The sequence below is a fragment of the Diabrotica virgifera genome, chromosome 6, assembly GCF_917563875.1.
Source record: "Diabrotica virgifera virgifera chromosome 6, PGI_DIABVI_V3a".
Taxonomy (NCBI): domain Eukaryota; kingdom Metazoa; phylum Arthropoda; class Insecta; order Coleoptera; family Chrysomelidae; genus Diabrotica; species Diabrotica virgifera.
In genome coordinates this window covers 11,307,467-11,325,039 of record NC_065448.1, presented here as the reverse complement: position 1 = coordinate 11,325,039, position 17,573 = coordinate 11,307,467, and the positions used below count along the sequence as shown (strand labels likewise).

The 17,573-nt window shown below is 34.1% G+C and overlaps 1 protein-coding gene across 5 annotated transcripts in view; it reads left to right on the top strand.

Moving 5' to 3' along the window:
* The window catches only part of LOC114332380 (uncharacterized), a 141,138-nt gene extending 123,565 nt beyond the window's left edge, over positions 1–17,573 (top strand). For all 5 annotated transcript variants that reach the window (XM_028282170.2, XM_050653298.1, XM_028282177.2 and 2 more), the window contains exon 2: positions 4,717–17,573. In XM_028282170.2, coding sequence (XP_028137971.2) covers positions 4,754–8,647 — 3,894 coding nt within the window. In that variant the 5' untranslated portion in view covers positions 4,717–4,753 and the 3' untranslated portion in view covers positions 8,648–17,573. The remainder of the gene's footprint in view (positions 1–4,716) is intronic.

Here is a 17,573-nt window from a genome sequence, read left to right as displayed (position 1 = left end):
CATGAGAACAAGTTTATCATGTATAATGTGACTCTTTGAATCGCGATATCTCAGGAATGGCAACTTTTAGGAAAAAAATAGTAAGGACTATTTTTGTAGAGAATTTTAAGATCTACAACTTTGGTTTAAGGTTTTTTTTTTTATAAAACTTACCGTTTTCGAAAAAAATCCAAGAAATCTCAAATTTTGACCTTTGACCCCGAATAACTTTTGACGCACACATGGGATCGATGGGGACTTTTTAAACTTTATTTGTTATGGTATACCCTAGCTCTCCACCAAAATTTGGCTCTCCGGCAATTTTTGTTATTTGAAATGTCTATATAGACCGGGTTATAAGTTGAATGCTCGAATATATAGAATTTATAGAAGTAAAAGGGTGATATCGAGCACCTAGTTTATTAAATCTTGACCAAGTATACTTTCGCTCCTAGAGCATCATCAGGGGCGTTTCGTCAAATCAGGAAGGTATCCTGGTAAAATGTCTTATTTGTTTTGGTGAGAGAATTGGTAAATTAACACATACCATATAACACACTGGACAAATGACAAAACAGATTAAATGAATAGATGCCGTTACTACATAATTAGCAAGTCGAAGATGAAGCAACAATGAAGAAGACGAAGGTTGCTCCTCCATCTTCGACTTGCTAATATTGTAGTACCGGCATCTATTAACTTAATGTTATATGGTATGTGTTAATTTACCAATTCTCTCACCAAACAAATGTTATCGACATTTTGCCAGGATACCTTATTGATTTGACGAGACACCCCTGATGATGGTCTAGGAACGAAAGTATCCTTGGGCAAAATTTAATAAACTAGGTGCTCGATATCTGCTTTTTACTTCTATAAATTTTAAAAAAATTTAAAAATTCATTTTTTTTCTTTTTGTTGGCTATATCTCGGCAACTAGGCATCTTAGAAAAAATTTTTACAAACAAAAAAGTTTTTCAATTAAATTTCCTATAACATAGAATTTATTGCAAATTGAAAAAAAATTATTATTAATGCGAAATTGGCAAGAACCATTCAAAAAAGGCTCAAAAATCAATGTTTTTTCAATAATCTGTTTCGGGTATTTAAAAGCCACATAGAACCTTCAAAATATATCCAGAAAATATTTTTAATATAATATAAAAAAACACTACACAAAATTTCAGCACAATCAATCAAGTAGTTTTTGCAAAATAATTTTACAGTATAAAAATTTGAAAAATGTTATAAATTTTCAAAATGATGCTAAGTCAATAAAAAAAGTAACAATTAATTGTTACCTTGTAACCCACTTACCACGTGCGGGAGTCATATGTTGTCCTAAGGCCATATCCATAGGATTTTATATCCATCCTTTGGATTTTACTATGTTTTTACGCATATAAGACTTTTAGTCTATTTTTAAAAGGTTTTTACCTTTGTATTTTTGGGTGGGTCACCATGTTCTTGTAACACTGATGATGCTCTTGTTACAGAGCGAAAACGTTTTGTCTCTATATTTGTAGCCCTATAGGGGCTTTTTAAACTAATATACTTTTACCAGGACAAAATTTTTTTTATTAAATAGAGTAACTTTTTCAATTTTCAATAACATCTTTTTCTAAACACACATCACAAGCTCAACGCAAGACGCGTACTTAAAAACATTCCCCTCTGTGGCTCAGTGGTAAGAGAGCCTACCTTTGGATCCAAGGGTTGTGAGTTCGAATCCCAGAATTTTTCATTTATTAAAAATTAATAAATGAATTTCTATCCTTGTGGAATTGGTACTCACCGGAACGACCGGAGACGTTCGGATACAATTAGCATCTCGTTGTAAAGACAATAAAGTCGACTTTACTAAGTAACAAGACATTTACTCAAAACACACACTACACATTACACCTATACACAGCAACTGTACCATGCCAATGGCCTTAGTTGTCGAAGCATTTAAACTAAATAATAAAAACATTAAACTTGGTTAGTAATCTTAGGGCCACATAGGCGATAATTTACAGCGCCGTAAGAGCAGTAAGCATTGTAAACTAAGGCTACGGCTCCACGGACGAGAAATTGACGCTAGCAGTAGCCGTAAAACGAACTTAAGGTTCCGCGGAACGGAATAGGAATAGCCGAACTGTACCGACTACAGGACTTGTGCGTAGTCGGTTCAGTTCGGCTATTCCTATTCCGTTCCGCGGAACCTTAAGTCCGTTTTACGGCTACTGCTAGCGTCAATTTCTCGCCCGTGGAGCCGTAGCCTAAGCGGCAGTAAGCGCTGTAAAAAGCATGGCCAGACGGGGATGTAAATTACGGCGTGTCGCGAGATGAAAATACAGGTTTTTGGTCGTTGTTGTGGCTAGATGAGCTACAAATTTCGTTCAGTATACTGCATGCTAGGTATTTTGGTGTTTATTTTTGTTTCTTGCACTACGCGACGGCTAATAAAATGAATTTGTCCCTTCGTTTGCGACACGACGCCAAAGATGGGCCCGTTCGATGTTGCTGCGCGATATTTTACAGCTCAGTCTGGCCATCCACTACACTCACCGTGGGACCCATTTTCGCGCTTCATTTTACTCATTGGTTGACTAACTCCTCCACCAATTGTAGATGAAATAGGAGTTAGTCAACCAATGCCTCGTCAGGTTTACTGCTCTTACGGCGCCGTAAATTATCGCCCGTGTGGCCTTAGCCTTAGCCCTTTCGCTAAGGCTAAGGCCACACAAGTTCCCTAGTTATGATCGATCAACGTTGACTAGTTCTATTTTTTTAGTTTTGATGGTAATGAGAATTTCACACTTTCCCCATTCTACTCAGGACTTTCACATTTTTGTAATTCGGTCAACCCAGGATATACGTAAGATGCGCCTATAACACCACATTTCGAAAGCTTCGAGCCGATTCATAGATGCAACAGTTAGTGTCCACGCTTCCATTCCGTAGAGCAGAACTGTGAATATGTAGCAGTTCGACAGAGGGTATTTTGTTTTTAATGATGTGTCTCGACTGTTGACTTCGTTAGAATGAGACCTGAAATAGGTCTCATTCTAACAAATGCTGCTTTTGCTTTTATTATTCTCTGTTTGAGTGGTCCCATTGGCTATTTAAATTGGTGCCCAGTTCTTTTGTGCAACCTGATTAAAATGTTGATATAAAATGAAAATGTTTCACTCTCATTTGGGATCATCGCAGAGGTATTTTTTTAATAGTCTGCTCTGAACGAAAAGAGAAATAATTTGTCTCCCAATTACGAATGAAAATTTTTTGCTCAATTAGAAATCCAATGAAATCAATTAATTTGTGGTCATCTGATTGAATACAACCAATAAAACCAACATTATACTGAAAACAGATCCCATGGGCTGTTTTCACTCAATCATGTAGCTATGGATACCTACATTTCGTTTCATTTAGATTTTGACATTTCAAATATTCAATATTTCAAAATGTCACGATTTGGTTGTAATACTGATGAGAATATTAATGAAATTATCGAATCAAATATACCAAAGAATACTGTTTACAGTAAAAAATTTGTATGGAAAGCGTTTATGGACTTTTGCAATGATAGAAAATATGAATTAGATGGAAATCGGACGGTGGAAGAATTGTTAATTGCACATTTAAATAAATTGTTTCTGCTCTGTATTTTTTTTCATAACCAGCAAAAAATTTTCTATCCGAATAACCCTCGAACATTGATAAATGCTCAAAAATTTTTTAACAACTTTCTCAAGCTTGTTGCTTACAGGCAACAGACCTCCGCCTACGGCGTCAGTCTGTTTCCAAGCAACAAGCTTTCGAAATCTGTTATAAAATTTTTTCGAACAATTATCAATGTCCTTGGGTTATTACTACTGAAAACAAATAATTTGTTACCGACGCTGTAGCGACATCTACTTAAAAAAGTTCGAAGCTTTATTTCCGAAGAAATAAACACTTCTATTGGAACCAAATTATGTTAACTCCTGTATTCGTGCTTTCTAATACTTGCAGAGCAAATGAACAATAAATTAAGGAAGGCTAGGGGAAATCTAATATTGCATTTCACTACCTAGGTAAAAATTTCAATAAATTCTTGGTTTCCTGTACTCAGATAGGACTACATAGAGTACATAGATGATCGATATAAATTAGCTAACCCATAATTCAAGCTCAATAACTCAAGCAACAATCTGTACAGCAAGGGAAAAAACTCCTTACTGTATAATATAATATGTATCAAAAGATGTATATAATTTTAAATAATTTCAGTTGTTACAAAAGATATTGTTTCTAAATATGCAAACAAAACGAAGGCTGATTAAGACAGTTTTGTTTGTATAACCTCGTAGACGATCACGTATAGTTTTACTTTTCAAAGTTCAAATTATAAGGAGATATAAATAGCCCACAGAGGGATTGAGATAGATTCATTGTAGTATTGTTATTATTCAGATCGTTACTATGCTAGTGAGCCGTCCTGCGAGAAGGGTGTCCTAAAGGACTACCCCGCGAAACAACATCTTAGTAACCTTCTGTTGATTGATGTTGTAAATCGTAAATAAAGTTATAAAGTTAGAGTCAGTGTCTCAACTCGACATTCAACCACCGCAAGATTATCATGGTAATCTAACAACGTAACAATACCAACATAACAAATCCTCATTTGCGTGAATTTTGTTTTTGTGAACATTTAATAAAGCGATAAAGACCAAAAAGACACTAATATATGTTTCTCTTTCTTTCCAGGAGAATCTAACAGTCAGACACTGCATCCATCTTCAGCATGGACATCTTAGTTCGACAAAATGCCGTTGAAAGTGTCAACGAAGAAGAAAAATCCACGCAGGACAGTTCAGCGAACCAAACAGACAGCGGCTGTGAAACGAGCACGACCAAATCAATCGAAGAATCACTAACCACTACGACAATAGTCACAACACAAGTGAGAATCGATAACGACTTACTAATACTACAAAGAGACCCAGAAACCGATAGAAAAATCATCAACAAGACTGCTTATGCGAAGCTGCATAGATCCCTGTCACCAACGAGACAACTAGACTCAATAAAAGCCAAATACGAAAATTCAGAAAACGAAAGTGGCAAAAGTGATGCAGAAACACCCAAACTAAAGCACGTACCACCTCCTAAGTTGACCAAGCAAGAACAGGAGTTCATTAGAAACAAGTCCAAGCTTCCATTAGCCAAACCAAGACAAAGTGTGAAGAGCGAAATCATCTTGCCCAATAAGAAAACCAACGAGAAATACAAGTACAGAAACAGCCTAAACCTGGATAGAAGGACGAAGAAGAGGGATGAAAATTCTAACGAAGTTTTCAGAAAGAACAGCTCTAGCTCTGGGGAATTCATCACCGTAGTTACAAGATCAGAATCGATAGAAACTGTAGACAAGCTGGGAAAAGAATTAGACTTGTTCACGATGGATTCTGGAAAGCCCAAAGACAAGAAACGCGCCAACAGTTTCCGGAAAATATTTTCTGGGAAGTTATTTGGGAGCAAAGAAAAGAAGAAAAAAGAAGAAACTGAGAGTTTGCAACAAAAAAAGAATGTAAATAATGAAAATCTACAAAACGAGACCAGTGCCTTTACCAGACAGTCGCCTTATAGACAGAGCGGAGGCAATTCTTCTATTCCAAAGCCAACTAGGATACCACAGATGGAAGAAAAAATTCCTCCTCCTCCTTTAAAAGTAATACAAGAAATGGAACATAAATATGCACAACAACACGTAAAAGAATTTAACAATATAAAACAAACTTTCGAAAATCCTGACAGTCCTGTACACAAGGAACAGCCAGTTAAAGTAACAAACCCCGGTCCAATGGACTTCAAGAAGGTAGCTAATATAAACAAATTTATCGATACTAGTTCTTCAGCTAGTACCATGGAGTCTGATCGGGAAAATTCCTTTAAAAAATATAGTAGTGATTCAGAAAGTCCCTACAAGTCTCTTCGATTTGCAGACACCAATAGGAACACTCCACCTAGAGCACAAGAACTGCGACAGATCCAAGATGTACGATTAGTGAATCCCAAAGCTTTGATTCCTATAAACTCAGAGAGGCCTTTACCCAATCCCTACCAGAACTCTTTGACCAAACCAAAAATTAGTCCCAAACCGCAATTACCCCTTCCAAAATCTATCTCTTCGCCCAAAGCAAAAACATTCCCCCAACCTACGTTGAACGATACATATGGTACAGTTCTGGACAGTCTGGAGGTTAAAAAGGAGGCTTCAGTTCAATATAACTTAGTTCAGAAGCCACCCAGATCACCTTCGTTGGAACAGACGAAGCTAAGACTGCCACCAAATAGAGATATTGGTCCTATGTCACCTCGAATGAGGTCTCCTATACCTCAACATCACGTTAGTGCTGAAAAGCTGATAGCTACAGAGCTGTTAAGGGGCTCCCGATCTCCAACTCCAACAAAAAAGAAAAATAGTCAACTCAACTCGAGTCATCAGAAGTTAGAGATCAGTATTGATTACCCAGACAATATTGGCGTTCAAAGAAATGATAATGTAAGAAGTAATTTCGTTGTCACCAGCAAACCTCCTATATCGAGAATACCTGAATATGTTAGGAATAACCAATTATCCCCTAACTATGAAAATAAGAATAATATGATGATTTATGCTAAATCACAAGAACCGAGGCCATCAGAATATGTGAATATCCAAAGAAATAACCAAAGATCCCCAAATTTTGATAACAGGACTGTTAATGCGATTGTTGGTTCACAGGAGAGACTTTTGGATCTGCAAAAAGGTGGCCATTATTCACCAAACTACGAAAATAGAATGCGACTGATCAGTTCCCAAGAAAAACTATCCGTAAAATCACCAGAACCAGTTATGCCAAGAGCCAATCAAATTTCTCCTAATTACGACAACAGAAATATGAATATTGGATCGCAGGAGAGGCTGGTACATCGAGCAACCCCTGATCATCTTGTGATCCAGAGAAATGTTCAAAGTTCTCCCGTTTATGATGTCAGGAATCTTCAAGGATCTCCTGGTTATGACGTGAGAAATGTCCAAGGATCTCCCGTTTACGATATGAGAAATAGACTAGGTTCACAAGAAAAACTGTTGAACAGTACAATGAGATCCCCCACTCCCAGCATGATTCTAGCTAATCCAGACCTTTCTTCCGTAAGGCAAGGCAGCTCCAGGTCATCCACTCCCGTTGAAATGCGACAGCCACCATCAAACAAACATTCGCCGATAAAAGAAGAAATGAGAAAGAGCGTAGAGGCTTACTACTGGAAAGAAATTAAGAAGTTAAAAGAGCAGGAGAACGTAGATTTGTATTACTATCAAATGCAGGTGATGCCCTTCGGTTATGCCGAAGATCCTATCAGCTTTAGAAGGTCGAGAAGCTCTTCACCATCTCAAAGAAATGGTAGGAGAAGCCTTAGTTTACCAAGAGAGCCGAAATCGCAGATACCGGTAGTAGAAGTCGAGACTTACGGTAGGTTTCAACCTACTCCTATTCCAGAAGGTAGAGCTGTTGTTAATCAACACTACCAGAATCAGTATCCACAACAGTTTAGGAGAAACGCCCCTGAAAGAAGAACTGTAGATGTGGTGCAAAGAGGTGATAACGCTCTTTATAGACCAATTTTCAAGAGAGGCAGCCTTACGACTCCTTCAAGGGAGTTAATGGATGATCAGCAATATAAGAAAGTTAGTTTTGGTAATGGTGCTGCTGATGTTTGGCCTACAAAGAATGGTTATACTCAAAATCCGCCACAGCGGAAAGAGGAAGCTAGAAGACTTGACAGTATAGACGACGACGTATTCTTGCCAAACCCACAACAAACTAGTAAACTTATCGTAGACGGGAAAGAGATCTACGGATATGCAAATAGACCGTACAGTAACCAAACTGTACGACAAGATCCTCCTTATTATCAAAATTTCTCGAGGCAGGTGCACCAGGAACCAACTTATGGATACAGAGGTCCTGTAAGAGATAATATTCCTGAAGAACCTGCCCATCTTACCAGGTATAATTCAGTACAGCTGGTGGAGCCAATATATGGCCAACATCAACGAGTTTCCAGGAGAATGTCTTTCGATAATTCGCAGACGTATATTCCTAAGCCACAAATACAGCAACGAAGACAGATATTTATCAAAGATGACATTTATGGTTATATGGGAGGCTATGTACCTAATGATCAGCAGAATGTTGTGTACGCCTCAAGACAAAGCATTGTCGAGCCTGTATATGGTTATTCTAGGGGAGTACCTAGACAAATTACAGTCAGGGACAAAGTTTGCGACATGTATGGCCAGATACACGATCAAAACAGCCCCTCTTTGAACGTACGAAGATCTGGGGTGATGCTGGGGCAGCTCCAGCCTGTACCACCTTCCCATCCCCCTCCTCAGAACTTTGTGCGTAATTCTAGACTAACCGCAAGTGCCAATGACATGTACAAGCGGTACCAAAACGTGGATAACAGATATCCCAACCATGTGATTCCTGTACATAGAGATGTTGCCCCTTCCAGGCCCCTTCCTCCTGTTCCTATGGATAAAAAAGTGTATTTCCGACAAAACAAAGAGACTGTGCCAGAAATGAGTGATGTGCAAAATGGTAATAGTGTCGCGAAAAGTAAAAAACGCGGTATATTCGGTAAGTGAGCTTAGATTTTTGAGATTGAGGAAAGATTTTTAGAACGACTAAATTTATAATATACTACGTTTACTTTTAGATTAGATATAGGGACTTAAAATGGCAATACTGCCGGCTTACCATATGCAATAAGCTACATACAGTGTGTCAATTTGAAAAGTTGCCACCCCCTATAATTTGGTCCCTATAGAAAATCTAAAAATATGCAAAACACGTCAAATTTGTTTGTGAGGGGGACATTTTGTAGACCAGTTTTCAACTAAATTACACCAACCCTATAGCGGGGACGGACACAACCCCCAAAATCTTTAATGGAAAGGGGGGTTAAGTGATACCTCATTTTGAAGGTCATTAAATTACCTTTTCAAAAATACCACATGCCTTATATTTCTTTTTAGTACTTTTGGAAAAATCTTGGACTCAATACTCTAAAAAATTTTGGAGTTCTGAACTCGATACTTAATATCTTTACGGTTTTACTTGATTTTTCCAAAAATACTTCAAAAAAATACTATAAATACTTCAACACCCAAAAAAAATTCAATTTGGACTTCAATACTCCAAAAAAATTTTTGGAGTTCTGAACTCGATATTTAATTATTAAAATTAATTATAAAAAAATTAAAATTACTGAAAAGAAATATAATGTATGTGGTATTTTTGAAAAGGTAATCGAACGACCTTTAAAATGAGGTATCACTCAACCCCCCTTTCCATTAAAGATTTTGGGGGTTGTGTCTGCCCCCTCTAGAGGATGAGTGTAATTTAGTTGAAAACTGGTCTGTAAAATGTCCCCTTCACAAATAAATTTGACGTCTTTTGTATATTTTTAGATTTCCTATAGGGACCAAATTATAGGGGTGGCAACTTTTTAAATTGACACCCTATATATGCGGTATTATTATAAATTTTAATTTATAGACATGTAAACATTAAAAGTGTCGGCGGCATGATTGTAGTCATTGAGTATCAATTCCATTGCCGGCTTCCCAAATTCAATCAGCTCTGGGTTATTATTATAATTTATAGACATGATGTATTTATAAACATTAAGAGGGTAGGCGGCATAGTCATAAAGTAGCAGTTTCATCTTCAGAATATAGGTTACTATTTCTTTAGTTTTTTAATATTCTTTTAAAAATCCTGACTTGTTAATTGCTTACATTATTTATTAATTAAATTAATAGGATTTTTTTAACTCTGTATTCAGTGATTACAATAATTTACGTACTATGCAATAAAAACGAATAATTGAGATAAGAGAAAAATTAATAAAGTGATTAATAACATACTGTGACTATCGGAACGAGTAGATAAATGTTGAACATCTTTAACTAGTCCAGAGAAATAAGGTTTTTTTCGGGGCACTTGAGCAGCCAGGTTGCAAATGGATTTTTTGGGTACTATATACCTAATACATTATAAATACAAAAATGCCCGTCACAGTTCGGACGAGAAACTTAGTTATTAACAAATAAGGGCCAAAAATGGTAGCTTTTTTTCGTTTAAGTCGCTACAGGTAAAAATAGGGTAATTAAACATCTTATTTATAATATTCTTCTTTTTGTAGATGAGCCAAGGTTTAAAATGGCACTTTTTGAATTTTCGTCCGATCCTTTTTTGTTTCGGAAAGTGCAAAATAAGACTAGAATTTCAAAAATAAAAAATGTGCTATAACTTTTGCGAAAATGGCCTTAAGATTTTCATATTGCACGAAAAGTTGAGTTAAACATTCCATATAATTCACAAACAATTTTAAGACGATTCGTCAATTAGTTTAAATTTTATTCAATTTGTTTATCGCAAAGAGCTTTTTTTTTCGCAATGTAATTGTTCAGAAAATAATAATGACATAGCAATTCTGTCGAAACCACATGCAAGAATAATAGTTATATTTTTAAAGTATTGAAAAAAAAATCATTAAAAAGTCGTTTTTATCACTCCGAAAAAAGTTCATTTTTGGCTTCTAAACAATTTGAATAACTTTGTTAATATTGACTATAGAGTAAATCTACTGTAGGATTTCAAAAGCTGGTATTTTTATACGAATTTTCAGAAAAAAAAACTTTTTGCCTAGGTTAATTAGGTTCAAAGTTAGCCACTTTTATTATTTAATTCGCAGTTACTTCTATATACATCAAAATCTCCTGTAACAGTGTTAGTTACCATACTACTCCGAAACGGCTTGGCCGATTGTTATAAAATTTTACACGTTTATTCTGTAGGACGTTGAAGAGGTTTTAATCTATTTTTTATACGCATAAGTTATAAGCCCCCCTGACATTTTTTTTAATTTTTTTGGACAAAATTATCTATCTTAATTTTATATGATGTAGAATTATAAAATACATACAACCCTTAATTTTCACTCTTGTATCACCAACCCCTATTTGTTATTAGCCATCTATATATTTACATCTATAAAATTCTCCTGTCACAGTGTTAGTTTCCATACTCCTTCGAGACCGCTTGACCGATTTTTATGAAATTATATATGTATATTTGGTAGGTCTTAGAATCGGTCGTAATCTATTTTTAATATCCCTGAGTGATAATGGGAGTTCCCCCTAACATTTTGTAATGTTAGGTGGGGTTGTGTGTACATAACGTACTCTATAAGACTACGAGTACATACAAATTAAAAAAATTATGATCAAAATCCATCAACAAGTTCCAGCGATATTAATCGCAGCATATGTTTGCAGAATTAGTTTCGTTTTTTGAGTGCACGTATTTTAGTAATTCCCCTCCACCGACCACGAATTAGTTCCGTTCGGACGCCATTTTTAAAGCTTTATTAACCACTCTGTTGAGGTTCAAAGTTTAATCAAACTTTTACACATAACCTATATATCTTCAACTTCAAAATTGCTCTAGTTAGGTTGCTTAATTGTTATAAACAAAGTAGCCGTCAATTAAATAAAAAAAGTGGCTAACTTTGACCTTAATTAACCTAGGCGAAAAGTTTTTCTTTAAAAATTCGTATAATAATACCAGTTTTTTAAATTCCATTGTAGTTTTAGCCTACAGTCAATATTAACAAAGTTATTCAAATTGTTTTTAAGCCAAAAATGACTCTATTTTAGTAAAATGTTTTCTGAGTGATAAAAATGACTTTTAATGATTTTTTTAAATCCGTTGAAAATATGACTATTCTTCTTTCATGTTGTTTTCACAGAATTGCTGTATCATTATTATTTTCTGAACAATAACATTGCGAAAAAAAAAGCTCCTTGGGAAAAACAAATTGAATAAAATTTAAACTAATTGACGCATCGTCTTAAATTTTTTTGTGCATTGTATGGACTATTTGGCTCAACTTTTCATGCAATATGAAAGTCCTAAATTCATTTTCGCAAAAGTTATAGCAAATTTTTTATTTTCAAAATTTTAGTTTTATTTTGCAATATACGTAGCAACAAATAATCGGACCAAAATTCAAAAAACGCTATTTTAAACCTTGGCTCATCTACTAAAAGAAAAATATTATAAATAAGACATTTAATTACCCTATTTTTACCTGTAGCGATTTAAACGAAAAAACTCTCATTTTTGACCCTTATTTGTTAATAACTAAATTTCTCGTCCAAACTGTAACGGGCATTTTTGTATTTATAATGTATTAGGTATACAGGGTGTTTCATTAATAATTGTCCATATAGTAACTGGAGAAACCTTAGCACAAAATACGAAGATTTAACCTAAAACACTTAAATAAAATGTGGTTCCTTACTGAGTTACAGGGTGTTTTATCTAAAAATTTAAAAACTATTTTTGCTCAGCATTTTAAAACTATTTAAAGTATCCTTTTCATACTTGGCAGAAAGTACGACTACTAGACACCCTACTAAATTATGATAAACAAACGTTTCTAGCTACTACCAGAGGCGCACGACAGGGGATGGTGAATGGTTGACCCTTCTCAAATTCTACGCCACTGGATGAATTACTATTTTAGTGCCATTTTTAAATTCTCCAATACTTTCTACGTAAATAATATACTCTTCATTGGTAACGATTAAGTCATTAGTTTTCGAGATATTAGAAGTTAAATATAAAACGGCACAGTTATTTTGATTAATTTATGAATGATTCATATGATTAAAATTTAAAAATTATTTGTACCCAGTACTTTAAAACTATTTGGCGTATCCTTATCATACTTGGCAGAAAGTGTAGGTACTGTAGATCCTACTAAATTAAGATAAATAAACGTTTCTAGCTACTACCAGAGGCGTACGACAGGGGATAGTGGCTGGTCGACTCTTACCAAATTCTACGCCACTGACGAAATTGCTATTTTAGTGTAATTTTTTGATTTTGCAATACTTTTTATGTAAATAATATACTGTTCATTCGTAACGATAAAATGATTAGTTTTCGAGATATGTATTTGAAATTAAAAATGAAGCGACACAAAACACTGATCAAAATAACCGTGTTATTTCATTTTTAACTTCAAAGATCTCGAAAACTAATGACTTTATCGTTACAAATGAAGAGCATATTATTTTCATAGAAAGCATTGGAGAATCCAAAAATTGAACTAAAATAGCAATTTCGCCAGTGGCGTAGAATTTGGAAAGGGTCAACCACTCACTTTCCCCCGTCGTACGCCTCTGATAATAGCCAGAAACGTTTGATTAACATAATTTAGTAGTTTGTACAATACCTATACTTCCTGCCAAGTATGAAAAGGATACGTCGAATAGTTTTAAAATTCTGAGCAAAAATAGTTTTTAAATTTTTAGATAAAACACCCTGTAACTCAGTAAGGAACCACATTTTATTTAAGTGTTTTAGGTTAAATCTTCATACTTTATGCTAAGGTTTCTCCAGTTACTATATGGACAATTATTAATGAAACACCCTGTATAGTACCCAAAAAACCCATTTGCAACCTGGCTGCTCAAGTGTCCCGAACATGGTATATTTTTGCCTTATTTCCCTGGTGTAAACAGTTAAAATACAATTTTAAATGTTTGGTATTTAATAAATGAAATTTGAGAAGCCGCTTTATTTAACCCTTTGCCGGTAATTTAACAATGGTATTACGTTATCTACTCCTTGTAAATTAACAATTTCAGAACTTAAAAGTGTTTGTTTGAATCTGCCGATGCACGATTACGCATCGATACTATAGTGGAATAATAAGCAATGTTGCCGATTTTAATGCTTCCTTCAATGTGGTATATCTAATTAAAAAGTAAACGTCCTGTATCTAAATGTTTTAAAATTATTCCACGATAAAGAACCGTGGGATCTTTGTGAAACTAATCTACAAAGATGAAATTTTGTGAAACTGATGTAATGTTTATTTTCGAAGAAATGCCAAATTCAGAACAAGGTTACCAAAATTGTTGATCCCGACAAAAGTGTCAAAACACACAATTATACTTTCTTGATAAGATATCGTTATTTCCAACAAGTTAATTAGTGCAATTAAATAAAAGATATTCCGGTTAAACAAAATAAACATGAACCTGACAAATTTACTTCAGATAAGAAAAATGTTCTCACGAGTACAAAATCAATAAGTATAGGTCATTACTCATTACAAATTATTTGGAAAAGTACATATTTAGTGTGTGCTTAAATGTGTATATTTTGAATGAAGTAAAAGAGAGACGTACTCACAATCATTTATTGTTTTAGTCTGACGACCAGTTTCGCTCTCTAAAATATTCAGAGCATCATCAGGTCAACGGTTACAAGTAAACTAAATGCTACATAATATAAAAAACCAGAGTTAGAACATTGTCTGGTTGTTATCAAATACTATAAGATCAATCAGGGGCCTGATTATAATTCATTTCGAGGTCGCAATTTAATTTCGACTCCGCCCCGCCATGACGGTCGCAATTTATAGCGATTCGTATTCATTTCGATATTAGTTCTAACTGGGGATATTAACGTTATCATTTTGACACTGCTCAGAATTTGGGTTGGTCCTCCTGTTTATTGGATTTATTGGCTATGCAACCACCGTTTGTTGATAGTCTGGCAAATTATCGAAAAAATGTCATTTTTGGGAAAAGTTATTTACCAGCTATTTTATTGCTAAAATCGAATCTTAATATTGCATAATATTAGTAATATAGGGTATGAAAAGTCCGCAGAAAGTGTGTTATTTTATTTATAAACAAATTAGCACTCCTAAGTCTTCTTTTTTCTTCAATTATTGCTCTGTAACTCCTAAGATTTTTCCTTTAAACCAAAAACACTCAAATAAAAATTCACCGCAATTTAATTCTGCACAAAGTTTTTTGTTTCGACTTCCTTCAACAAAAATTTTCCTCGTAAAATCCGAGTCTTCCCAAAAAAACCTGCAATTTTCAATTAAAATTTTAGGGAAGTAATTATTTATCAATAATTAAATAAATTTGTGACATTGAAGATTTTTTATAGTAGATTATATATCAAGACGCCGTGCCGGCGACAATCTAACCAATAGTTTAGCAATAATTAAAATGTTAATTAAAAAATTTCGGTCGAAATAATAACCAGAAAGATTATGATACACCAGAATAACTATGATTTTCGTATAAAAAAGCACTACAGTAGAACCCCGGTTAACCGAAATAAAGGGGGGAGAGTCGTTTCGGATAACCAATTTTTCGGTTTAGCCGTCATATGCTAAAAATAGCCTAATAACACGGCGTATAGGGAAAATGAATTTACAAACAATGTCTATATATACTACTGTAGTATGTACAGTACAGTAATACAGTATTTTATTACAGCTATACAAAATATTTAAAATACAATAATGGATTTGTAAATACATAGTAGGCTACTAGAGTATGTACTGTATAAACTGAACAACTTAATATTTACGTTCCGGTTGACCCGGGTTCCGGTTAACCCGATTTCGGTTGACCGGGGTTCTACTGTATACCTATTCAACCTACTTTACAGAATTGAAATTGGACTATTTGAGCGGTCTCAGGAATGTTATAAAGAAACAATTTTTTGGCTTATAAACAAATATAACCCCTCAGAAAATATTAGATTAAATTAAATTAAGTTAACGCTGCTGAAAAGTGCACGGCTTCTGTGCCCTTTTTAAAGAAAAAGAAAAAAAAATGAATTTGCGAAGAGTGGTTCCAGGAATAACCGGTCAAATTTGACCGGCATTTGCGACAGAGTTATAGACAACAGGATTTCAATCTTTGAACCATTACCTTTTTATTCCGGTCCTCTTTGTACATACAAATTTTCATATCTTCAAGACACTCATAACAAAAAAGATTTATATGTCACCAAGTTATTTAATTATTGATAAATAATTACTTCCCTAAAATTTTATTTGAAAATTAAAGATTTTGTTTGGAAAACCCGTATTTTCCGAGAAAAATTTCCACAGAAGGAAATCGAAAAAAAAATCTATGTGCAGAATTTAATTACAGTGAATTTTTATGTGAGTGTTTTTGGTTTACGTTAAAATCTTCTGAGTTACAAAGCAATAATTTAAAAAAGATTTCGGAGCGCTAATTTCTTTATGAACCAAATAGCACACTTTCTGCGGACTTTGCATAGCTATATTACTAATATATGAAATATTAAGATTTGATTCCAGCATGTAAAGCAATAAAATAGCTGGTACATAATTTTCCTTGTTTTATACTAATTTTCCCAGATTATTACCTTACATCTTTCATTGAGTTGATAATTCACGTTGTGGACGTTCTCGATTATTATATTTCTAACTTAATACTATTATATCTAATTCCTCTAAAACCAGCAAATTTCCATAAAACTCTGCCATATTAATACCTTTTGCTTTAGTTTTCCTTGCAAGAAACAAACAAAACACATCTCCTAAACTAAACCTAACCTCGCTTTCGACCATTCATTCATGTCCGTGTCACAATAATTTCGACTCGAAATTATAATTTCAACCACTTTTGAGGAGTCGAAATCAATTGCGACCTATCGAAATTTCATGACGTCCTTTAGTTAGTTCAACTGAAATCCACAAGTATCGCATAGTCGCATTTTAACGTCGCCATATTGATTGCGACCTGTTTTAAGTCGAAATTTGAATTAGATTGAGGGCCCAGATAACAACCAGACAATGTTATAACTCTGGTTATTTATTTGTTTACAGTTTTAGCAGTTCTATTTTATTTTAGCATTTAGTTTACTTGTAACCATTGACCTGATGATGCTCTGTATATTTGGGAGAGCGAAACCGGTCTTCGGAGTAAAACAATAAATTAATGATTGCGAGTACGTCTGTCTTTTACGTCATTCAAAATGAACTCACATATGCAACCCATTCAACTTTTGTATATTTTGTTTTATTATTCTTAATAATTTTTAACGTATGACCTTATTTAAAAGGTAATTTCATATCTTTGATTTCCCATGTTAAAATTGGCTTTACAGTAAAACCTCCGTTAACCGAAATATTTTGGGGGGTGCCGTTTCGGTTAAAATGGCATTGTTTTTTGTATTCTTCTTGTATCCAATTACATAGTATTGGAGAACTACAGCTGCAAAACATCGTTGTCAAAGGAAAACACAAAAGAAAATAGAGATATCTTTAAAAAACACTCTAAACATGTTCATTTTCCTTAATTTTATTGTTTTTTTTTTATTTTAATTTACTTTTTATTGACGAAATTATTGAAACTGTCAGCCATTTCGGTTAAACGATATTTCGGTTAAAAGCGTTTCGGTTAACGGAGGTTTTACTGTATTCATATTTTTATCAAATCTGTGAAACTTCTTCTTCTTAACATTGTAAAAGTCTTTCTTCAAATTTCAAAGTCTCGAATTAAGATCATGTGTAAAGAAACTACAAAATATTCAAGTATTATGTACACTTTTTGATGTTTTCTATCAATGTAATTTTTATGTATAAATTATTATATGTTTACCAGTGCTATTATATTGTTAGCCCAATAAAATACCTAATTTTATTATAAA